The 27,527-nt window shown below is 39.1% G+C and overlaps 1 protein-coding gene across 5 annotated transcripts in view; it reads left to right on the top strand.

The window, feature by feature from the left end:
• LOC111867133 (nuclear distribution protein nudE-like 1-B) overlaps nucleotides 1-27,527 on the top strand; it is a 58,081-nt gene that overhangs the window by 18,004 nt on the left and 12,550 nt on the right. For 4 of the 5 annotated variants that reach the window (XR_002843295.2, XM_023856673.2, XM_023856674.2 and 1 more), the window contains exons 6-7: nucleotides 7,840-7,983; nucleotides 24,036-24,130. Coding sequence is in view for 4 of the 5 variants with exons in the window: in XM_023856673.2 (XP_023712441.1) it covers nucleotides 7,840-7,983; nucleotides 24,036-24,130 (239 nt within the window). In the remaining variant the exon portion in view is untranslated. Of the gene's footprint in view, nucleotides 1-7,839; nucleotides 7,984-24,035; nucleotides 24,131-27,368; nucleotides 27,494-27,527 lie in introns of all 5 variants that reach the window. The other variant, XM_023856676.2, reaches the window with a different exon arrangement.

Raw genomic sequence — 27,527 nt, 5'->3', positions numbered from 1 at the left:
AGACACTGATCACCATATACTTCTGTCAACAAATTGTAAGTTTCAGTGGCAGATTTTCCAAGTTTTGTGAGGAATTTGATGTTAGCACGTTGTTCTGCATTAGCACTCAGCATTATTCCGACGGAGCTCAGAAACACGATCCGCTTCTAACAATGGTCGCGGCCAGACTAACCGATGCACGTGAATGAAACTTTGTGTGACGGTAGAGGGAAGTCCAAGGGTCAATGCCCTACCCTCCTCTTCGTCAATGACGTGGCCGGAAATGAGTCATAAAAGTAATCCGGTTTCTTTATTGCCACACCTTGTACAGTTTAGTAGTCCTGGAGAACTGGAAGGTGAAACATGGAATTTTCACTCTAAGAACATATTTTGAAACTAAGTCTGTTGCACAATTGCAGAAACGTTTTTTGTGTCAGTTCAGTATTCTAAAGTATGAGATCCTTCACGTAATGCCATTGTGAAGTGGGTTGATGATGTCAGTGTTCATGTTAATGTAGTGGATATGTTTGTTGGCCGTGCACATGAGAACACCCCATGAGTGAGGTCCCTTCAAAGAATTTTGCATGGAGACTTCAGGCTTTATCCATACAAAATAACATGTAACTCATGAACTGGTAGAACAGGATAAAGCCTCCTGTGGGAATTTCTCTGCGGAATTCTTGTACCTTGTGCTTAATGAACTGGTTTTGAATGTTTTGATCATATGAGATTAGGCCCAATTCCACTTGTCCAGTTATGTAAACAGGCAGCATTTCAGGTATTGAAGTGATAACAATCCTATATACATCCACAAGAAACCTCTTCATACCAAAAGTCATTTGGTGTGGTGTTTCCTTGTTTGGTATAATGCACCCAGGCCATTACCATGGATTCTGATTGTTATTGTGTTATACTACGAACATTTTTGGCTACAGAACTGCAAAGGATGAGGCAAAGAGTGAGAAATGTATGGTTTCAACAGGATGGTGCATTGGCCCAGAGAGCAAAGTAAAGCATAAGTTTCATCAGGGGAATATACTGAGGGCACTTAATTTCATGATTTGGCAACATTCATTGGTCACTAATTCTGCGAACTTGACAGCCAGACTTTTCCCTGTGGGAGTATCAGAAGTCTAGGGTGTATGCTACTTGCCCCAACTCTACCCAAGAACTGAAGGAGTGCATTACAAGGGGGAACTGGAACAGTTAGTGGAGCCTTATTGCAATGAGTTATGCAGAATTTCAGACAGCGATTATAGAAATGTATTGAATGCCATGGAGGTCATCTGGAACATATAAGGCATGGATACTAAGCCGCAATCATTAGACTAGTAAGGTAAAGTTATCCCTGTAACAGGTCATGAAGGCCCATAGGGTTGTGAAAAGTCAAGGCTTCCACATTTTCCCTAGACAGTTGCTCACAGATGGCAGTAAAGTTGTCAGTGCGCCAGCTGCCCTTTATGCCTCAGGAAGATTCCTGATACTCATTTCTCTTAGAGGCTGAGTCAACCCCAGAGCCACAGTGCGGCTGGAAGGATTAGGTTAGTAGAAAAAATTCACCTCATTGGGACTCAAGCCCTGTGACCTTCTGGCTTGTAGTAGTGCCTCAACCTACTATGTTACCACATGTGCCCCATTATGCTAATTATTCTCTAAAATGTTTCACTTCCTGTATTGTCCAGTCTCTCACAGTAGCCTACTGAGGAGGTGGAATGCTTGAAGAGACTACTTGTCTTAAAAGTGAATGAGGTCAGCAATGGAACAGTTATGGGTCATAGGAAGGCAACTTTTCCAAACCGTTTCATGGTTATGTACCCTGCTAATTATGACTCCCAGTGTGTTCTTTCCTTAACTGTCCAGTTTCATTTATGCAGTGAACTGAGTTTCCACCTGTATTATCCCACTGCACTGATTCAGTGTGTTGTGAAAAAACCTGTTATTTGGCCTAAGCTTTCCTCCCCCCTCTGCTCCCCTTCCCACATTCACATGCACACACAACCACCCCTGCCCCCCACGCTACACAGCAGTTCATAATCTGAGCCAGTACAATGGGCATCAAACCACTGCTTTGTCTTCACTATCATCTTTTTCAAAGCCTTCTGTCTCTTGCAGAATGGGGGTCTACATGACAACTGACATATCATCTTTTTATCACTGCTTTTAGCAGTTTTGTGATATAGAAATACTTTTTTCAGTTACTCACTAATGTTAGTCTTTACAGTATCACATGTGACACCTTGTATATGTATAGAGCCAACTTCTTTGCACAAGATTTTGATATTTTTGCTATCATCAACATGTTGTCCCTGTAGTGCATTTTTGTTGTGGAAATAAGTTTGTGATCCATTGGTTGTCAGAGCAGTCACATTAAGTGGTACATTTTTCACAAATAATTTACAATGATCTGATTTCAGGACATTTTCACTTTCATGTGCCAATGCCCTTCACAACTCTACAACCTTTTCTGACAAACCCTTTGTTGTTAGATGCTCATCATGTATGTGGCACAAATTTCTTGACAAATCACGATTTGAAAATTGAATGATCCATATGTGCACCCTGCTAATTAAGGTATATGACAGTCATATTTGTGCTTTTAGTTCCTTTGAAGGAATGTGCATTTTCTTTGCTTGCATTACTGGTACGCAAAGAGTAATTTTACATCAGCTGGTAGTGTTGGCACAACACAACACAGTAATTTTCTTCTTAAATTTATTCCCAGGTTCACAACAAGCTAGTGCACAACATGAATGGCAATGCCATGGGATGAGATTCCATTCTTATCAGCATTGCATATTTGCTTGGGACTTTATGAGTTTTTTTAAGTCTTCAAAGTCACTGTTATTCATTCACCTTGTTTGTGAGAACTTAATATTTCTTCTGTGTGGCAGTCCTTGAATGCCATATTATTGCTTGAATCATGTTAACCAGCTCAGAGAAAGTTTGAGATTTCCTTACATTCCTGATGCTTGAAGTGAAGGTCAGTTAAGCACAGATTTTTCAGAAACAGGAATCCTTTGTGCCCTTTACTAATTAAACCATTCCAGCAAATCTTTATCATGTCATATGTTGATGGCCTCATGATTCTTCACTTTAATAATCTGTGGGTTAGATCAGAACTGCTAGCCTAATTTCTTTATTATTCATTTACCAAATATTGCATACTGTTGTTTCTCTTAGTACTGGTTTATAATGAGGTACTGCTGCCTTTTTTTTTATTATTGAAGTTCCTTTTTCACTCCTCTGTCATATTTCTGTTATTTCCCACCATTTTCATAACCGAATTCAAAATAAGGTAAGTAGTTTTACATAACCCTGTACACATGGAGACTGAGAAAAGGAAATACAAACTGCACCAAATGAATGTAAATTAAATGTCAAAGGCTGAAGTAGATTTGATACTGAAATTTAACTGAGATATCCCACAGTGTCTATTAGTTTAAATTACATGTGCTGATTGAAGTTATAAATCTGTAACCTGTAGTCCCTAGAGTCTACAGGTGACTTGTCAGTTATACAGATGTCTTTTTGTTCAAAGAAGCTGAGAAGATGGCCCTGCATATTGTGGCAGATATAATTTATATGCTGTATATTACTGAAACAGATATAATTGTCAACACTGGAATTGTTACAGAAGATCTAATCAGTAAATAAGGGGTTAAGGAAGCTCCACAGTTAATTGGCGAATAGATAGTCAAGGCTGTGTTGTAATTAATCTTCAGTTTTGTCAATCACTCTCAACTGTTGGAACTAACTTTGTTCATCACTAGTCTTGCCAAAAAGCAGATTCGATTATTGCTATTTCTAGCCGTGGGTTATGCTTAATGTACAGCTTTCATTTTCTGCTCCCGCAGGTCCATAATATTGCATATCAGAGAAAAACCTCTGAAACCTTAGTTTAATGTTCTGGCAAGTGATGCATACATACAGTGTGTACTCCAGCTAACACCATTTAAACAAATTAGCAAATATGGAGAAGCAACAGTAATACACATACAGGGAAATCAAAATACAGGCAGTGTTCTAAGTACCTTTGACTATTTTTCCACATAGTCACCATCCCAGTTCAGGCATTTGTCCATTGCACCACTAGTTTGGAGATGCCACTGTTGTAGAATTTCCTTGTCGGAAATGAACCTCTGGCCTGCCAGGAACTTCTTCAGTGGACCGAACACGTGGTAATCACAGGGAGCGAGGTCGACTATACAGTGCATGCTCCATAATCTCCCATCCAAATGACTGCATTCGGGCAGTGGTCCTGTTTGCCACATGAGGCCTGGCGTCATGGAGAAGAACCACCTCATCCACGAGAATCCCCGGGAACTTTTTCCTGATGGCATCTCGCAGACATGTGAGTGTGCCACAATAGCTGTCTGCATTGATGGTGGCACCTCATGGCATGAAATCCAGCAGGAGTGGTCCTCAGCGATCCCAGAAGACTGGGACCATCAACTTCCTGTCGGATGGCATTTTGCAGAATTTCTTCGTGACAGGTGAACCAGGATGTTTCCACACCATGCTTTGTAGCTTGGATTCCGGGGTGAAATTCAATACCCACATTTCATCTCCGGTGACAGTGAGATCCAGGAAGATCCATTGAAGAAGTTCCTGGCAGGCCAGAGGTTCATTTCCAATGACGACGTGAAAACCGCTGTCCGGCGGTGGTTCTGCGCTCAACCAGCTGAATTCTACAAGAGCAGCATCTCCAAACTAGTGGTGCTGCGGGACAAATGCCTGAACCGGGGTGGTGACTATTTGGAAAAATAGTCAAAGGTACTTAGAACACTGCCTATATTTTGATTTCCTTATATGTGTATTATTGTTGCTGAAAAAAATAAGGGCAAAGACTTCTCAATTTGCCCGCATATTTTCATGTCTGGATGTTATTTCTGAAATCTAATATGACCTTTTTTGAAGGTTTCGTTCCGTTTTTATTCACGAATTATTCTTATCCACTTTGTGAAACATAATCTTTCATTCCTGCACATAGTTGGTTTATTTCTTCACACTCATAATATTGCGTGTTTCCTAGGTAACGTGACATTATTTTGCCACTCATGATTTGGTTTGATTTTCAGTAGGTCTCCCTTACCTCGTGTTTAGCAGTATGCCTTGCTCTGCAGGTACCTTATATGGGTTTTGAATGAAATGTGCGTATTTGAAGAACATTACAGACTTCATGTATGCCTCAACCAGAGTCAAAATTTGTATCTTCTCTGTTCAGTCATATTTCTGCAGGTGCAGACAGGACTTCAGTGCATCTGTTAAACTGCAGTTATATCTGTCCATTTGAAAATGGTCTGGAGATTTAGATACTTCAGTGAAACCATCAGATAGCTTAGAACCAGTCTATCGTGGTGTCTGCATACTTCTTTTCTCCTTCTTTTCTTGTAACCTTGTCTTCTGACTGATGTTTCAACAGTTCTTAATCATGATTTTCTAAGAGCTTCCAAACTCTGACTGGTGATGTAAAATTAATAAAATTGCTTTTTCTGGTGGATGCTCATACTGAAAAATTGTTGAACTTCATGTCTGTCCTGTAGCACTGGAATTGGTAGCGGTTGTAAATCTGAATTTACAGTACCTGTTAAATTTATATTTTTGTAATTTTGAGTTCAATGTCTGAAGTACATGTAGCTCTATCTGTTCTTATTATTGTGTAAGTGGTCTTGCTTTGTGTTTTTCCCTTCTCTTTCAGCTTCTGTTTTGAACCAGGAATTCATTATCAGAAAATAATAATAAAAAGAATATGTGTATGAGCTTAGATTAAGTGGCTTATATCAATAATCTATGAAAGAATGCATTTACAAGACTGATACAAAATAATGTAAACACTACAGATACTGTACACATTTCTTTATTAATGTGGATTTGGACCACCTTTTGCCTTTGATACAGCCGTAGTTCTTCTTGGAATGGACTCATACAAATTTTGAACAGTCTAGCAGAATATTACCCCATTCTTCTTGAAAAACATAAAATTTCTTTAGAGAATTTGGAGATGGGATTCTGTTTCTCAGCTTAGTCTCCAAAACTGACCAGAGTGGTTCAGTGATGTTCAAATCTGGTAATTTTGCTGGCCATGGAAGTTGTTGAAATTCAGCTTCATGCTCTTGAAACCATGACGGAACAGTTGCAGCTGTCTGAATGGAAGCATTATCATCATGTAAAACTTGCATTTTATTCAGAAATAACATCTGGATCATGGGACGTATCTGATTATTTAAACTGTTCACGTACACTCTAGCGGTAATTTGGCCATGAAGGTTAACAGTGGGACCCACAGAATACTGTACCACAATATTGTTGCCCAAACCATCACATAACCTCTTCCATGTTTCACTTTTGGAACCAGCCATTCCAAATTGTAGGCTTCCTTGGTTCTCCAAACATAAACTGTTCCTGATGTTGGGAATGGCATGAAGGATGACTCATGTGACCACATCACGTGCACAGTTCCTCTTGTTTGATATCCAGGTTTTATGGTCAGAACAGTTTTTGTAGAAACAGGGTCTGTAAGATGAATATTCAGTCCTGCCACCTGTACTGCATTACTTCTGTGATTGTTCAAAACAGTCCTTCTCAGTGTACGACATTCTCTGTCAGTGTTGATTTTTGCCCACTGTTCCTCTTAGCTAATGTTGTCTTCCAGTGATTTGTGTATGCCAACATAACCTTAGAAACTGTTGCTCTTGATAAACATAGTAATGTGGCAGTCTTTATCACAGATGCGCCAGCTAAATGAGCACCAATGATCTGTCCTCTTTCAAAATTGGACAAGTGTCCTATTTTCCTATTATTTCACGCAGACTGTCATTCAGCACAATCACTGTTGCATGGACACAAGCACTACAGAATGTAAACAAATGGAAGAACATTCACTGTTGCCAGCTGAAGTTATTGAAATGTAGCTAACACAAACAGATTCTGTTCCTCAATTTCTTATTGTTTCCATTATTTTGTCCACCCATGTGTGTTTGTGTGCATATATATATATATATAACATTTACACACTAATTGATATTTTGATTAATGAATAGTCAGCATCACTCTGCTCACATTCCTTAGTTCATGAAAGCTCATTGTGAACTGCCATAATTTATTGGAAGGAGTTCAGTTCAGCAGCAGTTTGTTGTTACAGGAGTACCATTGCACTTGTCTTGTAAGCACATGCAGAATGATATATACATTGTTGTGTTAGGAATTTACACAGTAGTGTCTACCCAGTGAGTGAAAATGTTCTTTTAATTGGTACAGTGCAGCTAAAAGAGTAATGAAGAAATATATGCAGTTAACTATATTGTTGTGATAGCAGTGGGGTTGTAAAATGAGTTACTTTTTGAACGTTATACATTTACCTCTTGTGAACTCCAGGGTTCAGCAGAATACAGCCTGCCAAACAGTGATTTAGGAGATAAAATTTCCTTGCATATGTACTATAGATCACCCTATGTCTTATATTGGGAATAAAAAATTTATTTACTCTAGCTGATGAAAATGGTTGTTTTTTGTGCTGTATTTCTCTCAGACTTCCCATTTAGAAGAAACATAAAGCAGAACAGTGCCCTGGAGTTTGAACCCATGGCACTTCCAAGGTACATTTTATTTTTGTAGTCACCTATTCAAAACCCTTTACATATATTCTGAATTTCAGCCATTAATTCCATCTGGAAGTACCTTAAAATGCATGGCTGATAGGAATTATTATCCATATGATTTATTATGTACCATGCTTTTTCTAGGAATGAAAGTGTTTTTTACTCTAGAAAATGTTGCTTCTCTTCTGAACATGTAGTCATCATGATAATGTTAAGTACATCTGAGCGAAGTATATCATATATTCTCTTCTTCCATCAACAGACTTGAGGCAAGAAATGAAGATCCGGAAGTGTGAGGTGCCAGACAACGATAAATGTTTTGAGAGAGTTAGAAGCCCTATTGACTCAAACAAGCTCAAGGTGGAAATGGAAACTCAAACAGCTGTACCAGGCTCGCCACTCAAAAGTAAGCTGAACCTGGCATGTCGTAGAACCAAGTCGGTTACCCTCTCTCTAAACTGCATGAAAAGTTCACCAACATAATGCAGAATTTTACTGAAGAATGTTACGGCTATTATTTGCACACTGTGTCTTGCTCATGGTCCCTGCTGTTGTAGTACAGGAGATGCCAATCAGCCATATCACATGCACATTTTTAGTTGAGTTTATATGACAGACTCAGTGAGTATTAATAGAATGGGAGGAAAGATCTGGGGTGGAAATAAATGACAGGACATCGAAGTGAAGTGTATGCAATAAACATAACCCAAAATTTAATGAATTTTGAGAAAATGTAACTTAGCTTACTATGGCATGATTATATTGTATGTTGTCCAGTGACTGACTTGCATTTAATCTGCATATTTATAACACTCATGTGTTAACATACTCTGCCTACATGTAAATTTTTATCACATCAGTTCCATGCAGATAAAGTGGCTGAAGCATGAAGTTTATGAACGAAGTTTTGTATTAAACTGTTTAAGAATTTTGAAACTGAAGTGTGAAAGTTATATCCACTTGCACCAGAACTGATTGCCCTTTGTGCAGAAGCTTGTCAGAATTCAGTCATAGTTATGGTAATCATATGAAATTGTGTGATATATGTGGTTCAGGATGTGTTCAGTGTTGGAGTATCTTTTGCATGTTTCTAATATAATCAGAATTTAAGATAGGCGTGAAGAATTTTATTAAAATTACTATATACTACAGAAATTTCTCTTTTAGTTTTTTCACATATTGTGACAGGAATGTTAGATGAGTCCATCAGAATTATGTGTAATTTTAATATCCTTATATTGATGTATGTCCCAGTCTTGAATGTTATTAACATTGAAGACTGGCTGTAACTGTGTTAGGTATGAATGATATTTTAACATGTCAGAGCTAGCTGTGAATAACTTGGTAACAGTTTGTTGTACGTTACCAAGTAAGGGGGAAAGAATTGTACAAAAAAGGAACCAGTTATGGACTGAGTATAGGTACTGACCTTGACATTTGCCTGAAGTTGCTCAGAAACACCATGAAAACTTCAGTCAGTGTAGTTAGTATTGTGGCCACTGTTTGAAGTAGTTGCCTCCTGAAAGCAAGTCAGAAGTGTTAACTGCTTGAGCCAGCTTGTTTGATATATACACTATAGAATGGCAGTTATTATATTTTAAGCTTTATGATAAGCCCATTTATGTAGCTTTGTGTTCTTGGAAATGTTAGTACAGTGGGCCCTTGAACATTGAATGGTTTAATGTTCGAACAGCTTGAAACTTGAACAAAAAATTTGAGGAAGATCTGGTTGTGAAACTTGAACAAAGAATCATGTGGTCACCTCTTTCTGTTTGGTTGCATATGCAGTTGTTCAGTCAGTTCTCCTATGACTGGTTCAGTGAGCATCTTACAAATTTAATCTGTTTTTACCTTGCTGCTCAATATGGCATGGCTAAGTAAACCGTATCGACCATACTGAAGAACAAGGAAGCCATTAAAGTGGCTAATATGGCCAAAGGGGTAAAAACCCTTACCAGTGAAAGATTGTCAGCAATAGAAGTGGAAAAACTTTAAATAGTTTGGATCAATGAAAAACAGATGGCTGGTGATAGTGTTTCTGAAGCCATTATATGTGAGAAGGCTAGACATTTGTATAGTGACATTACAAAAGATAGTCCTGGTGCTGAAGAATTTATGTCTAGACATAAAAAAAAATAGGAAAAAAGAAACAAATGACGTTAGACAGGTTTCTCTCCAAGATAATATTAATGTACCAGAACTGCCAACTAGTGGATTCCATTTGAAAGATGAATCATTCACCTTGTAGTGAAGAGTAATATACCTCCTACTATTATTATTGATTGATTATTATACAATAGTTTTCATGTATGTACTACTAAAAATAAAAAAAAAAACATTCAATTATTGTAATTAAATATCCTTGTTTTATCATTATTTACCAGTATGATCTTTTGAAATAGGCACTTAAAATTTTTTATATTGGTTAAATTTTGGGGGTCTGAAATGGATTAATTCAATTTATATTATTTCAAATGTTGAAATTTCACTCAAAAGTCAACAAATTGAAAGTCGAACCATCTCCTGGAACGGATTGTGTTCGAAGATTGAGGTTCCACTGTATTTTCAAGTGGATTTGTACTTCTGCTGTAGTCTACAGTCCTGATAAGAGAGGGCAGTTATATATAATACAACACAAAACAGCCAGAAGTCATGAGTAAAATATTAAAATTTTCAAGAATGTCGGGCTACATATGTAATACACTAAGCCCGAGTAAGAAGCTCATTAGGGCCACACCATAGCTCAAGTGGTTAGTTGCTGGCTTCCCACTGCGATGGCCCAGGTTCAATCCTGGGTCTGGTCAAGTGGGATTTGTGGTGGACAAAGTGGCGCTGGAGCAGGTTTTCTCCGAGTACTTCAGTTTCCCCTGCCAATCTTCATTCCACCAATTCCTCCACAATCACCCTCACCTATCATCTGGGGCTGGTACAATAGGCCAGAAGTGGCCGCAGTATAAGGGACTTAGTCCCACCCCACTAGCAATAGAAAAAGTAAAAATGAACACAAAGGCTTCAAGATTAAACCAAATTAAGCCAAGCTCCGAGGTAAAAAAAAAAAGAAGCTCATTAAGATATGGGGATTATGAAGATAAAGTGGAAAAATTAAAATGTTATGACTCCTGTGCACATTGTATATTCCTTCATCATGCTATGAAGAGTTTTAACAAAATCAATAAGATTTTCATGTCAAAGAAAATTTTAACTGTGCAGTGGTGAACTTTCAAGCAGTTTTAACATTTAAGGGAATATGAAATATGAAATTGTCAGGAAATCACTTGCTGTGATTGTAATGCTTAGAATCTCGCAGCTTTGTTTGAGAAGAGTTCTATCTCCTGGGGTGTAACACTGTGCCGTCCATTAGAAGTCAACAGATATTGATTGCTCGTAGACGTTGGTTGACTTTTCAACAGACTACACAGTGTTATATCCCAGGAATTAGAACTCTTCAGTTACTATAATTATATTTAATAATAATGTTAGCCATGAATATGTACCTTCATGAAGTATTATTTAGGATAGCAGTTGATGCATTGTAAATGTAATAATTCGCTATGGTAATAGTGCAAGTACTGGCTCAGGAACAAAATGTGGGACAGGAAAAGGAATCCACAAAACTGATAAAACAGGAATATACAGGGGATGGAAAAAAATATGGAAGCACCCAACAAAAAACACATTACCGTGACTAATATGGAGTAGGACAACCTGTGGCTTGCAGTCTCCTTGGAATAGATAAATAGAGGTCCTGTATGATTTGCAAGGGAATCTTATACCATTCTTCCTGAAAAACATGGTAAGTTCTGTTATCGGTGATGGAGGTGGATAGTGCGCGCGCAGATTACTCTCCAAAACGGACCACAAAGGCTCAATAATATTGATATCTGGTGATTGTGGGGGCCATGGCAGATGTGACACTTCATCTTCGTTCTCAGAAAACCAGTCCTGAACAATGTGAGCTATGTTAACACAGGCATTGTTGGCTTGGTAAATGGCATCACCATTAGGGAACAGTTTACACCATGGGATGGACCTGGTTGCCCAAAATGGTCACATAGTCGTTGACAGTGATGTGACCTTGCAGGGTAATGATGGGTCCAACAGAATACCACGATATGGCTGCCCATACCATGATCAAACCCCTGCCATGTTTCACTCTTGGCAGCAAACAATCTGGATTGTAAGCTTGGGATGGCGTTCTCCAGACGTAAACTCGGCCAGAAGTTGGAAAGAGTGTGAAGGTGGACTCATCCAAACAAATGACCTTCTATTGCTCCATAGTCCAGGATTTATGACTTTGGCACCACACTGTCCTCTTAGTGGCATTTTGATCACTGATGAGTGGCTTTGGAATTGCAGCTCCTCCAGAAATACCCTGCTTGTTGAGATCCCTTCGTACTGTTTTGGTGCTGACAGGGTTTGTGAGCGTGACATTCAGTTCAGCAGTCACTTTTTCAGCTGTAGTCTTCTTATTTTTCGTCACAATCCTATGCATTGTTCGTCTGTCTCGATCACTCAACACACATTTCCGTCCATGCTGGTGTTTATGAGATGCGATTTTTTCAGTCCTCCTGTATGCGGTCATAATCTTGGATACCGTGCCTCGTGAAACACCAAAAACCTCAGCTACATTGGTTATGGAAGCACCCACCATATGGGCCCCAACAGTTTGCCCGTGTTCAAATTCCATTAGCTCTGACGTGATGCTCAAAAAATTGCACAGAACACTGTCTCGACAACAGATGAAACTTGCAACGTATTGCGGAGGTTGTACAGGTAGTGGTGTTGGGCAGATATGACAGCATGGACCTACAGACGTCTCTAAAATAAACACTTCAACTCAGGCGTGCATTTCATGAGGTGTTTCCATATTTTTGTCCATCCCCTGTATATTACTGATTATCCATATGTGGCTTATCAGGTTTGCAGCTTATCATTTTTCCACTTTAGGCATGTTTGCATTAGAGTGAAGTCTGTATTAAGGTCATTTGGTCTGTCTTTCTGTGAACATGAAAGAACTCCAGACGTTTTGGTATTGTAGAATTTTGAAAAAAAAAAAAAACTGTCAATCCATACGAATTTTAGGTCAAAGAATTTTGATGATCACTTTGCTTGAAGGCCTGGATGCAGTTCTGAATATTTCTGAAGCTAGCTTCCAGAATATTTATTGGAGCAAAAAATGTTTTAGTGAAAGTTGTGGAGAAAAATGAAACTCATTTTATTTTCAGTAACTTTTCAATAAGTGTTTGGTTTTTGAGGCGATTAAACAAATTTTCATACACTGTGCACACATTTTAAAATTTCCATATGTAATTCACCATTGTCTCCTGTTGTCACATGAAGATTTCTGAAGTTATATATCCTGCTGAGTTAGCATGGTAAGTGTATACTTACACTTTTATAGGCTTGTTGTAATATAGAGTCACATGAAATTTGTAAACTTAGATGTGAACTGGGCTTTCATCTCTTCCCTTTGCTGAATGTGGTTACAGCTGTTTCAGCATGTGGGGAAAGAAACGAAGGATGAATAGGAAAAGAAGTGGGGTACCATTTTCAGTTGGTTGACCTTTCTCGAAGTGCTTGGCACATGAACCAATCATTTTGTGAGTTCCAGTACATTTTAGAACGCTTCATTTATTTCTGAAGTAAAGAAGCTATCCATATAACAGGTCATGGAGGCCCATAGGGTTGTGAGACATCAAGGTTCCCACATTTTCTGGACAGTTAGCTCACAGAAGGCAGTGAAGTCAGACTTATGTGCTGGCTGCCTTTTACCCACAGGAATATTCCTGGTTCTCATTTCTGTTAAAGGCTGAGTTGACTTCAGGGCCATAGTGTGGCTGGAAGGATTAGATCAATTGAAGAATTTAGTGACCTTATCGGGAACTGAACCCATGACCTGGCTTGTAGCATAATGCCTCAACCAGCTATGCTGCCACATGCTGCCTATTGCAGAAGTTTATTTCATAAGTGTATGAACCCTATTTGAAATGCCTGAAAGGTGGAAGAAAATTTTGCTATCAGTAAGTTGAAATAATGAAATAATACAGAAATTTGAGAAGGAGAAATCAGAAATGAAGCAAGCGGAATATTGTTGCATTGGAGTATAAACTGCATATGACATAACTAAAAATAAATTAGTGGCATTTATGAGACTGTGATGATGATGCCAGATGATGAAAATGAAAGAGGACGAAATGTTGTATGTAGCAGTGAATGCTGCTCTGTTTATGTGGCTCAGCCCTGCAGAAGGACATTTGTTTATGTTCTCAAATGTGCACATAAAGTCAAATCCTTTCATGAAGCATTAGTTTTTGAAAGAGATTTTAAGTTATGAAATTACTCTGCAGGAGAATGGCTTAGAACTGCAGCAGCTTATTCATTTCCAAAATTTATACTAGAAGAAACTCTTAATCCTAACTTTTGAAACTGAAAAGTTTATTTCTGAGCATAAGGATGTCTTCCAGTTATGTGTTACAAAATTGTAAGTGGAGACCTCAAAATGAGACTTGTAGAGAGAGGCAGTGCCAAGAAACCGTGGTCATTCAGAGGCACTGAAGTACACGGCCTACCTGTCCATTATTACAACTAGACAGAAACGTGGACGGATACAAAATTTTTAAAATTATATGCAGTGAAGGTTTGTTACAGAAGTTGTCTTTAATGAAAGACAAGAGCTTGTTTGCGGAAATCTTTTCTCTCGTTAGGTAGTGCCCCTTCTTATCTCGCTGAAAGCATACTGACTTTATATAATGGACACCTACCCAGTGTCATCCATTATATAGTCCTTGAATTAGGGTATGAATTAGCTAATGAAATGATGCTACCATTCTGGCTGTATCAGGATCCATGCTGATGAATGTGGAAAGAATTAACTTGCAATTAATTTAGATATGTTTGATCTTTTTCACCCCAGAGTAGAACAAATATATGTACATAGTAATGTGTAAACAAATAGAAGTTCTGTGTCATAATTTTTGTTGACATGGTATAGGAAAAACTCACAACTGATCATTATTTATAACGATCATCAGTTATATTAATCAAGATTCAGACTTAAATTTTGAAAATGAGTAAGGCAAAATAATTCAATTCTTATACACAAATGTTAACTTATATCCTTTTGTACATATATATTTCCATCTTAAATGCACCTTATTCTCTAGTCAACCTTCTTCCTTGCTACACGTTTTGGCCGCATATGGCCCTCATTGGGTGTTGTCTATCTTGCTAAAATTGTTGCATTATATGTCAAAATCATGTATCCCATGTGAACATGATATTTCCTAATTAAAATAATTAACCTTGAATTAAAATTAGTCGACATATTAATGTTTTCTATTGTGCTTATCACCTATTCATTTAAAAGATATTTGCTTGAGTATTTCTCGTTTTGGATTTATTTGTGATACATTTCCTTTTTGGTGTTGAAAGTATGTGTGTGATTTATGCAATTCGTAAGGATGTTGATGTAGTGTCGTCAGTTTTGTTGTGTATGCACCAATGGCTGTAGGTTTTTCCATGCTGCTAGACGAGTTGTTAAGTGGTTTATATGTATAGATGTTATAGTCATTCTGGTGTTAATCTACATAGGTAAGTCAGTAAGTAAGTTACAAATGGATATATACCTTGGGTGGCATCCTTCAAAAAGCAGTTCTTCAGTGAATACTCAGGCTGAGCAGACATAAATGTATGTTGCTCTGAGTTACAGATTTACATAAAGTAATTGTTAAGGCTGAATTTATTCAGTCAACTTGCAAGAATTTACAGTGTAACAAGGCAGTAAAAAGTCTTTGTAAACAATAATATTAAAATGAAACTCATGTAGAAATGCGTAATATGTCTGTAATACAATTAGTGAGTGTATTAAAACTGTTAGTTCTTTGTATTTACTTTGTGTAATCAAAGTGATGGTTTCATACTGTCTTGTCGGAGCAAGGCAACTTAAGCCTTGGAAGTGAGCCTCACCTGTACGAGCTGACTACCGGCAATCTAGCATGCACTCCTATCCTGACACACACATTGTGTAAACTACCATTGTTTACTGGTGCCTGTGCATAACATCTGTCCTCTTGGTCCCACCACCTTTGTGCAAAAGGAACTAGGAAGGACAGTGGAGTGAATTATATTCTGTGGTGTCTCATTATTGAGTAAGTGCATGCGTAATAGCAGTTCCGCAACATCAGTTACATCTCATGAAATTAGAACTATTATAGTGGCGTTTACAAGTGTGTCTACATCTAAGATGCAGGAGGAGAGAGAGGGGTGGGGATGCACATGTACACATCTTTCAGTCATTTATTTTCAGATTCTTGCTTGTGTCATGCCATATGTTCTGTAATTTAATTGATGCTAAATTTCTGTTTGGAGTGAGGTTTCCTGTTGTATTGTAGTTTGTATATAAAGCTAATGAAAATATCACTGCTAATGGTGAAAAATACATTGTACTCACTAGCTTTCTTTTATCCACTGAATGTGCTGCAGAAAGATTCCCAGGTGCCATGAGGTTATTTCTGGAACATCATACATTAAGTTAACAGAGCCTGTGTGTCAGATGCAGTCTCATGATCAAAGTCTTTGTTCATGATTTTATTCTGTGTATTGAGAACTCATACAGGAAACATTAGTAAATTGCATTAATTCAGTAATCTCTCTTAATCTAAGTGATTCTTATGATACCTATCTGTAATATAAGAATTCACAAATACCTCAACTAAAGTAAGCTGCCACTGTTTTGGGTGCTGCATGGACACCACTGTTGATTGTATATTGCTGTCTTTTGTTTGAAGAAAGCGAAGAAAGTAAAACTGAAAGAAGCAGATTTGTTTGAATGAACATTAAAAGTGGAAAGTACAGTATATTGTTGCGAATCATTTTTCTGAAGTGTGATGTTGCTTTTATATCTCCACACAGTCTAAGTTTATATTTGTATTTATTACAATGTTTTAATTTTGCTAATGAAAAAATAAATTTATATATATAAAAATCTGGTTACTGTTTAGTAGCTGTGTGTTTTGCCTGCTGCATCCTTTGCATTCCTTTTTTCATTGGCATAACCTTTTTTATTTTCTGGAATGTACGCTGGTTGTGCTTGCAAGCATGTAATTTTGTCATCTTTTCAGTGTGAAATGGAAAGTACGTGGATATTACATATGTCTGTTGTACTGTTGTGTTTGTGTGTTTGGAGTTTCAGAATAATCACTATCCAAATAGTTGTCATATACAGTATGTGTTCATTGAAGTAGTCATTCACATATTGCATCAAATTGTCTGTCACTAGTGTTTGGCATCTAATGTAATGATTGAGAACTGCATAAAAGCTGTACTAAAAACAGAGTTTCCACATTGAGTCAAAGTAAGGAGCATTATGGCTACACATGCAAATAACCACAGTTAAATAAAATATTGTAGTGTGTAGTACCATTGCTGTGCATCGATTGCCATCCATAACAACAGAAACTCTGATGAAGGTGTTTTCTGTTGCACTGCCCCCAAGGCTATTTAGTGAAGACCCCAGGCTGGCTGAGTGAGTTCAGTTGCAGGATAGTCTCCAGACAGTAATGACGTGAGCACAGAGGCTGGAAAATCTTCATTGTTAAGATCTGTTATTAGGAAACGACTAGTGAAAGCAAACGGAGAAGACTTAGCGTGTAGTAATTTTTTAAGTGTTGAAATCAGCGATAATGTTACAGTTATTTGTAGTTATGAACTGTATGTAAGTGGTCAATCTGTTCACTGATCCATACCCTGTCTATAGTTAGTCCTAAATACATGGCAAACTGGTGTCAGAAATGGGATTGGATTGAAGACTGCATTGTGTAGTTACAGTGTCATACCATGTAAATGGAAGTGGAACAAATATTGGCAGGCCTGCTGGCCGAAATCGGAACCAAGAAGAAGTGGGCGCTAACCAATAAAAAATGGACGCCAACCAAGCAGAAGTGCTGGCCATAACAGAAGCCAGGTTGGACTTAGATCTAATGGAAATGAGAGCTGACCAAGATGGAGAACAACCAAAAAATGATGGATACAAAGGTATGCACCAGTCAAGAAAAGATGGAAGCCAGGATAGAGGCCAATAGTGAGAAGTGTGAAGTCCTTCAAGGTGCTCTTGTCTCCCGAATGGATGTCCACCAAGCCAGAACAGTGTCCGCTCAAGAAAATATGAGAGCCAAAATTGATATACATAAAGAGAAGATGGAGACCGCAATACACTCCATCTGGTTCGAGTTAAAGGAGACCATCAAACATGGGTGGAAAGCGTCCTGTTGTGTGTTAACCAAAAGACGCAGGGCCTCTGCAAGGAACTCACCAAGAAGACTACTGAGACGCAGGTGGACTTACAGGCAGTAAAGACGTCCATTGGTACATAGACTGTAATTCTCAGGGCGATATAACGGATATAAAGAAGGATTTTCACAAGGCCATAGAGAATAAAGGGACAGCCTCCACGAAGAGCTGGATGCCATGTTTTGGGTTGAGGCAATGGTAAAGGCTGAAATAAAGGTTTGTCAAGAAAGAATGGAAGCCAAAGTTGAGGCCACCTGACGCGAGTTCCAGACACAGTTGAATGAAGTCGAGGCCAGGGCAGAGTGCAGAAGAGGAACAGGAACTGGAATAGGTGCGTCAAAACCACCGAAATTCAACGGGACTCTCTCATGGGCTGTGTTCCAGCATGATCTGGAGACCGTAGCAGATGCAGACGTACTGGGTGCACCAGGAGAAATTCGCATATTTGATAACCACCTTGCAGGGCCAGGTGACCAATGGGCTTACATGGCGTGCCAAAAGGTGTGATCTGTGAGGAAACCCTTTAGGCCTTGGAGGACCGTTTAGGACACCAGTACTTTGCCACCGCATATCGCAGTCAGCTAAGAATGAAGACCAAGGGGGTCAAGGAATCGTTGCAAGAATTTGCCATGGTCGTCTAATAGTTCACTCGCCGCGTCTACCTTTCACTACCCGAGGACCACATAAGGAGAGAGGCAGGCAGAGCGTTAGCAGACAGCGTAGAGGACCCTGCCATAAAAGTCCAGCTGCTGCTGGGAGGACAGAAGACGGTGAACAAGGCTCTCTGGCAGGCCCTGCTCTTATCCCCCAGGCACCACAAAACAAGTGCCAGGACATTTTTGGATAGTCGATCACCCCCACCTGGCAAAGAGACACAAGACAATCGGTATACCAGAGTAGTGGCCACTTCTAGCATAGCTGCCCTTATGGAAGGGAGGCAGAAAATGACCAGCACCAGAGAGACACCTGGAAACTGCTGAGAAAGTCCTAATGGACTCTAGTAATAAGAGAGAAGTGGACATGAGGGGTGCCCAATGAGCAGGGACCGGCGGAAAAGGGCGGATGCTAGTGTGTACATCAAGCCCCCCATCACATGTTGACTGTTATTACAGAAAGGACTGACCATAGCCTGATCAGACACTGCTGTGTCAGTGACAAACAATGCCTCTTGACATTGGGCACCAGGGCGTATGTCAGTGGCCAGGCCTGACATCGCCACTGGATGGGCTGAAAGACAGTTAACTACCATTACGCTGCAGATGGTATCTAAGGAAAACCCATCATGAAGGAATTTTTCCTGACACCCTGGGGTGGCCGCCATTGAATATTTGGGGTATTTGTTGTCAATATCACAAGCGAGTTCATCTTTGGGATGGGCATACTGTGCGCATAGGATACATCTGTGGATCTAGTATGTCAGACACGTCTGGCAGATGAAGAGGTATCACTTTGGAACCCAAGGGCAGGGCCCTGGCCTTCCAGCCTGGTAGTGGCCCATGATCAAGTGATACCTGCACAATGCGAGTGAGTAGTGATGGCTAGATTAGAGAGCCACGTCGGAGTGGGAAATGATTTGGTAGACCCAAGTTCAGAGGCTCATCCACCCAAAGAACTCTACATAGCCAGGACCCTCATCTGAGACCACCAGGAGTTACCCGTGAGGGTCGTGAATGATGCCCGTCGCATTCAGAAGCTCATGAAAGTATTCCCCCTGGTCCACTCTTAGCCAGTCACGCTGGTGATCCCACCCACTGTGGAACCACCACAACAACAAGACTAACCCAAAGTTAAAGGACATGATTGCAGCAATCAAGCCTAACCTCAGTGATGCTGAATCTGGAGAGTTCGAAGAGCTCACCAAGTATGGAGTCGTCTTTACTATGGACAGTGATGGCTATGGATGGACTGACAAATTGCATCACCATATAGATACAGCAGTTGTCTGACTGATTCATCAACCCCTGAGAAGACTCCCCTTGTCTAAACAGGTGAATGTGTGCTAGATTCTCAAGGACATTCAGTGACGTGGGTTTATAGAAGAATCAGACACCCACTGGTCATCCCCTGTCATCCGGAAGAAATATGCGCTTCAGCATAGACTACAGGAAAAGTAAGCGATGTCACAAGGAAGACTGTTTACCACTGCCCTGGATTGATGACACTCTGGACACGGTGGCTGGAACTAAATTTACCACTCGACCTGAAGAGCGGTTATTGGCACGTGGATCTACCCCCGGACGACAAGGAGCAACTTGATGGCAAGGATAAGACTTCATTGTCGACAGATCCAAGGGCTGTGGAAGTTTATAGTCATGCCCTTTGGCCTCTGCAATGCTTGAGCGACATTTGAGAGACAGTCTTAAGAGGCCTCACTACTCATCTCCCATACCTGGATGACATGAATGTGATTGGCCGCCCATTTCAAGAGCACCTGCTCAACCTGCGGAGGGTGTTAGAGCAGTTCTGAGAAGCTCACCTAGAACTCAATCCAGAGAAGTGTTAACTTTTTCAGAAGGAAGTATGGTACCTGGGGCATGTTGTATCACCCGAGGTGATAATGGCCAACCCCAAGAAGCTGAAAGCTGTATGGGAATGGCTGACCATGATGAGGAAGCATGAAATTAGATGCTTCCTGGGTCAATGCACATATTACAGACGGTTTATTTTCGGTTTCTCAAACATTACGAAACCCCGACCAAACTCACTCAGGAGTTGCAAGCCTTTCAGTGGACTGCAGGAGTGGAGGCCGCCTTCCAAATACTAAAGGAGGCCCTATGTACCTGCCCCTCTTCTTGCTTACCGGCAACCAAGAGAGGTTCATCGTTGACACAGATACAAATAACGGGATTAGAGGAGTGCTGTCCTAAGTACAGGATGGACAGGAGCCTCCTACAGTAAGATTCTGAATAAGGCCAAGAGTAATTACACTGTTACCCGATGGGAACTACTTGAAATCGTGAAGACACTGGAACATTTCCAATAGTACATCTATCGACAAGAGTTTCAACTCCACACCAACCACTCTACATTAACCTGGCTCATGAGTTTCAAGAACCCAGAAGGACAAACCGCACTCTGTATTCAGCTCCTGTAAGAATACAACTTTATTTCGAGTGTCGTCAAGGCCTAAAACGCAATAATGCCGATGCCCTTCTGAACCAACCATGCCAAGAGTAGTGTACCCACTGCCACAAAGTTGAGTGGTGGGCAGGTATGAGCTATTGCAGCTGTAGCCATAGCTGGCTGGGATGCAGTCGCCCTGAGAACAGAACAACTGAACGACCAGGACTTAGGACCCATTCTGGAGGAAGTAGAGCCCGGGCAGCGCACAGAATGGAAAGACATCGGCGACCATCACCCCACTTACAAAGTAGTCACCTGGGTAAATGATGTATGCAGATCATGTGAAGGAACATGTGTTGGTTGGTAGCGTCCGGTAAACACGTCGGCATTGTCCTGACTGTTAACTAGGCAACCACCCATAACAAAACACGTCAGCATTATCCTGACTGTCAACTAGGCAACCACCCATGACAGCAGTAGAGGAATTATCTTCGAGAAACACATCATGCTGTGTTATCCTATATAATTTCTTTGTTTTGTTTTCTTCTCAACGAAACTGTCAGAATCTCATTCACATTTCTCTGTGTATAATAAGTTTATTGCCCATACTAAAGTGAGCGTGTACTACATATTTTGGCTTATAAAACCATCATCAGGCAGTACGTATTAACAAACATTTTCAATCTATTGAATTGAGCTTTATTTGAATTCATGTATTGCAATATAACAACAGTTACTAATGTACCTAACTTTCCGTTCAGTTAATACATTCAACTTTCATCTGAATTAGTACAAGCTTTATAAAATGCATTAAAACTTGAATGGAAGTTCTGCATTCGGATGGATGTTATAGTATATTAAAACATTTAGACAGTGAATTAAAATTGTTGTTCATCGTGTTTATGGTACATGTCATATCTATATATCGTTATAAATATACTATTTATGTTGGTGTCTATTAGCATATTTATAGCATTATAATATGTGGGTGGGCATTTTTTATTTCTGCTCCCATTTGATTTCCTTATGGAGCAGTTGCACTGTTCGTATTTGGTTGTTGTGATGTTCCAATATGGTTTTCTTTCTTTGTATTGATTTATTTGTCTCTCACATTTCTGTGTCTGGCTTTGCTGTATGTTAGGTTTTAACACATTTCTATGTAACAGCTTAATAAAACAACACTTTACAGACTGGTCTACCCCTAACAATATCAGACAGAATGGATAGTAGAAGCAGTCCTCCACCACAGACACTGCAAAATAACCTGAATATCCTGCCACCTCCAGACCAGTTTCAAAACATCCAAAACCATGTCTCAAGGTAATAATATCTTTGCAGGGTTTGGCATTTTTTTTTTTTTCTAATTTGAAATCTAAAGTATATTTAATGTGTTCAGCATTATGTTGGATCCAACCAATTGTAACTGGCAAAGAAGATGTTTTATACTAGCACTGTAGTTTATATGTAATCTGTCACCATTTGTGTATTTCCTCAAGAATCACCTGATGATTGTCCATCTGGGCCAAAACATGCCAAGGACTTTGTGTGACAGCAACCCCTTTGTTTTTATTTGTAAGTACAAACAGGATGCAACACTTCAGGATAGTTTATAAATTGTAGATAGTGTTATGAATCATCATGGCAGGCCCAGCCTCCACGACACTTGTATAAGTGGAGTGGCTTTGTACTTGAAAAATTAATTACCTTTTAAACATTAAAATGCACAAAACTTATATGACAGAATGACAAGAATTCTGGGAAGAAGTGATCCCCTAGTTTCCTTTGATAGAACCCTAACTGTATAGAAAACAGTGCATCCAGCAATTCTTCTATTTGTTCCTGTGGTAATGTTTTTGCCAAGCTGTTGCCTAGCACTGATTAGGGGGGGGGGGATACACAGACACGCAGACTAATGGGAGGGATTTATGAAGCATGCTGTTGATGGGCTCAAGTGCTGTTATATGCATATGAAATTTCAGGAAGTTTTCAGGCATTCAAAAGTTAACAGAGGAAGGGTATTCACAGACTCACAGCATGATGATCTCATAAGCCTACTTTCATTTTTGTAAAATAAGGAAAGTAGGCTAAAAATGGAACCCTCCTGTTTCCTACAGTTTCCATTGAATAGAGAGTCCCCAAAGATACTTGAGTTATGAAATTTACTCAGTACCCAATCCAGTGTGTGTGTGATATCTAAGGCTGTTAATTGATGTGCAAGTGTTGCAGCAGTTTTTACAGCCATTTTAGTCATTCTCAGTCTCTTTGTAATTATATAAATGTAATTTCTTAATTTGATATTCCTTCTTTAAATTTGTTGCCTGGAGGACAGGCACTGCTACTAGCTGTAAGTAAATTTAAGAAATATTACTCTTGGAGGAAAAGGATATAGATACACCATGTGAAACATTGTTAATACAAGTGGATAAAGTTTGCACACATTTTTTTATGGGGTTTACAATAATACAAAACATTTTATTAATGTCTTTCAGCAGAATTTGTCATTTTTAAATTAATTAATCACCTGATGTATTCCACATGTATTTGGTCCAATAGTAAAAGTAAAATACTAATAAATATGCTGGGGTTATTTATGTATACACATGCACATGTATGCATGCACACAAAGAGAGAGAACACAACAGATTAAGAAGACTGCTGGGAACATGAGCCTAAAAATGTCTCACATGAATTGGAGTGTTAGAATCTTTGTTTTGACAGTTTGGAAGTGGTTATTAGGTACTGCAGTGGCTTGACACTTGATCACACAGTCATTGAATTTTGCATCTTTGCCTTAGTACATAAAAATTATATAACCAAAGTTGCTAATAAGCATAGTCCATGACAGTCTGAAGGACTGGAGGTCTATGTAAAGATTTCCTATACCTCCAGTGTTGTTTGTCTCCTTGTTGAGAACTTTGCAGCTTTGAATTACGTGTTTCCTCATTGTTCTGTTGTTCATTTCAGTAATAGCTCTAATTTCTTTACTAACCTATTTACTTACCTTGCTTGGCTTTATTTGTGGAAACATAAGGGAGAAAACTTGTATGACTATGAAGTGCAGAACTCTTATTTATGCAATGGTGACTCTATTTATACTTTTTATTCCAGTGCAGCAGCCTAGAGGGGGACAGAACATTCCGCTTACCCCACCAGCAAGGATATCTGCAATGAATATTGTAGGTGACTTACTTAGGAAGGTTGGGGTAAGTATGTCAGCTGATGTGTAGAACATCTCACAGTGTTATTGCATTTATGTGTTTCATATAATGTTATTTGGTATACACACCTGTTCAGTATATTATTTTGATCACATTTGGACCAACACTTGCTTCTGTGTGCATGCATGTGTTTCCTGTAGGGTGGGGAAAGACAGATTTATGAATATTTAAATAAGTGAGGTTAACCTCAGAAGTACATATTGTGTTCAAGGAAAACTAGAGGTTTGTCCAAGAGTAGCTCATACCCTGAGTCTGCAGTATCTCTTTGCATACTTGCCAGATGTGAACTCTATTCATCTGGTCTTTAAAATGAACTTTCACTGAAACTGTTTCATTATTTTCCCTTTTTCACTGTTGTTTGCTAAGGGAACTCCATCCAATTGAACATTCTCTCAGTGAGATGTAAGGTGTAGTCTCAGTTCCAGAAATGAACTGCATATGTTGTTAAGTGGTTTTCACTGTTGGTTATACTGAACAATTTAGTAAAGTTATCATCACCCTATTTCTGACTTGGTGCTTCAGAAGTTATGTATAAATAACTATTGTAAAAATTTAAAGTGGATTACTGTAGAACTGTATTCTATGAAAGAGCATTGGTTCTCAAACTTATGATTCCATGGACCCTTTCCTTGAAGACCCAGGTCACACTGTCCTTCATGTCAGTTTTTTTTACAAGATTTTCTTCTTCGTGCCCCTTTCAATCCATAAAGGTATCAGTTAAGTTTCATATGTCTCATCCCCCCACCGTCTATAATTTTTTACATTGTGTTCCATACATATTTATCTTCTGAAAAGAGAGTGAGCTAGTGTAACAATGTGTGGATGGATCATAGGATTCTTGGACTGATCTTTATGTATATGTGTATAATACTGATGATCATGTCTGGTGATCATATTTGTTTCTGTGGTGAAGCTCAACAGATTATTGCCTTTTTTGTTAGTAAACATCTCAAATATTATGGGGAAATATTTATTTCCCTCAGAACCTGACAATAATATTTTGAATTGTTTAATACTAGTGGCATGGTTGCTTCAGACATCTACATGCCTCAGGTTTGAAGTGTTCCATGGAATGAGCAAAGGGTTAGCAAGCCTCTAAGTTATGTAGTTCGTGCATGGAACAGTAGATGCATGCTCCTTATACAAATGGGATTTTATTTGGACTGGTTTGGCAGTAGTATGTTTTCTTTGTGACTTCTTATATAGCAGGCATATATTCTTTTCTGTGCCAGTGACAGATACGTTGAACAAGTTTTCATGGCAGTAAAGTTTCTTTTAGTGGTCTTCTGGATTTTTAAAGTATGTATTATGGTATGAGGGAGAGTCAGTAAATAGGTCACGAATGAATATGAAACGGAAAACACGTGATATTCATACCTGGAAGAAACATTTGTTTCTCAACATATCCTCCTCCAATGTTGATACACTTGTCTAGTTGCTTTACAAGTGTGTTGAAACTTGCAGCATTGAAGTCTTTTGACTGTTTTCTCAGCCACTTCTGCTCCCCTGTTTCAACCTCTTCATCATCAGCAAACGTTTATCACCAAGATGGTTTTTTAGCGGATCAAACAGATGGAAGTCAATAGGGACCAAGTCCAGGCTGTAAGATGGATGTTCAAGAAGTTCCCTCTGTAGTTCTTGAATTCTCTCCTGGGTTGCTTAAGCTGTATGAGGTTTGGCATTCTCGTGATGAAGCAGTGCCCCTCTTGCCAGCTAGCTGGACATTTTTGTTGAACTGCATCCTAAAGCTTCAACAGAACTTCACAGTAGGATGCAGAATTCACATTTTCACCATGCTTCTAGAAATGGGCTAACAGTACTCCCTGAGAATCTAGAAATATGGTAGGCATAGCCTTCAGAGCTGATGGTGTAACCTTAATCTTTTTGTTTGAAGGTGAACTGGGATGTTTCTATTGCCTTAAAGCACACTTTGATTAGGGTTGGGAGTGATGCACCCATGATTCATCCCCAGTAACAATCCTGTTGAGCATATATTCTTCATCTGCATACTATGAGAGATATTGCAAGGTTAATTTTTTCTTGGTCCTTTAGTTCTCTGGGCGCACATTTTCCAAAACTCAAGTCATTATGCTGTATTCTAAGCCATGGGAACACCCTAGTGAAGTCGCTATACTGTATCATTATCCTCCTGTCAGCAGTTGCTTCTCTTCCAGTCTGAACAGGGCGACCTGATGGGGCATCATCTGCAAGTTTCAGATGTCCTTGAGAGAATTACTCGACCCAGTTGTGAACCATTTTACGTGACAACGCAACAAACACTTCCCACTGTAAATGGGAAACATTTGTTTATGAATATCCATTACATTGGGTCCTATTGCATAAAAACACAACAGAACTCTGCTCTTCGGTAGTACTCTCCTCAAGCACAATCACTGCGCATTAATTTCATTTGTGATCTAATTGCTTACTCCCTCATGTGGGTATAATTTTTCAAAGAAACTTACTGCTCCATCTACCCTGAAGATGGAGGCAGTATGTTCCTCTGAAATGTTGGTACTCTTATACCATACTGCATGTTACCATAACACAGAAGACTACAGTATGAGGGTGGCACCTAATTTTTGTTCCACTGTGTTTAAGTCTTTGATATCTTTTTTTGCAAATACTTTTCTTTGTTAGTCAGGCAAGAAGAAGTTCTGCAGAGTAAAACACTTGAATTATCTACTAAAGATTTCCTCATTTATGTGTAAACATAGAATCAAAGGAAATTTGATCAGTTTTTGTAAAAATGTTGTCATAGCTCATGCTATCAAACATCTACTTTTTACTTTGGAGACTTTGGTTCACTTTCAGAGCAGTCTATATGAGATTTGTGGTGAAAGTGGTAAATTTTTATCTTGAGTATTTCTGGTTCCCTGCTGCCAGTCATCATTTCTTAACTATGCCTAATAACAGGCTCTTCAGCTGTGTGATAGGCTTAACCAGCCAGCACATCCCAGCTTCAGTCATCAGGTGAGGCTCCATATCTCATCTGGTACTTGAATGGACTAGATTTTTGTAGTTTCCTTTCAAAAGAAAATTGGTAGCTAAATTATTTTTCCTAGAGCCCAATGTTGGAATAGTTTGAGGTCTGTGTCTTTTAGAGATATTGCCATGTCATATGAAAATTCTTATGCCTTTTTTACTTAATTTATTTTGTTGCCTGTAAGTAGATTTCTTTTTAGTATTTTGGTATGTCTTGCCTTTTTATTTGGTTTGGCAGCTTGAGAAGTTCCTGTGTTCAGGCTGTAAGCAGGTGAAGTGCACATGTGTTGGTGGCCACTCCCCTTCCCACCTTCACTCCTCTCTGCAATGACGGAACCGCCTCCTAGTGATTGCTTTGTAGAGGTCTGTTTTACATTTGCTTGAATCTTTTGCTATG

The sequence above is a fragment of the Cryptotermes secundus genome, unplaced genomic scaffold (genome assembly GCF_002891405.2).
Source record: "Cryptotermes secundus unplaced genomic scaffold, Csec_1.0 scaffold443, whole genome shotgun sequence".
NCBI lineage: Eukaryota > Metazoa > Arthropoda > Insecta > Blattodea > Kalotermitidae > Cryptotermes > Cryptotermes secundus.
The sequence above is the reverse complement of the archived record's forward strand: the minus strand, read 5'-3'. Positions and strand labels throughout refer to the sequence as shown.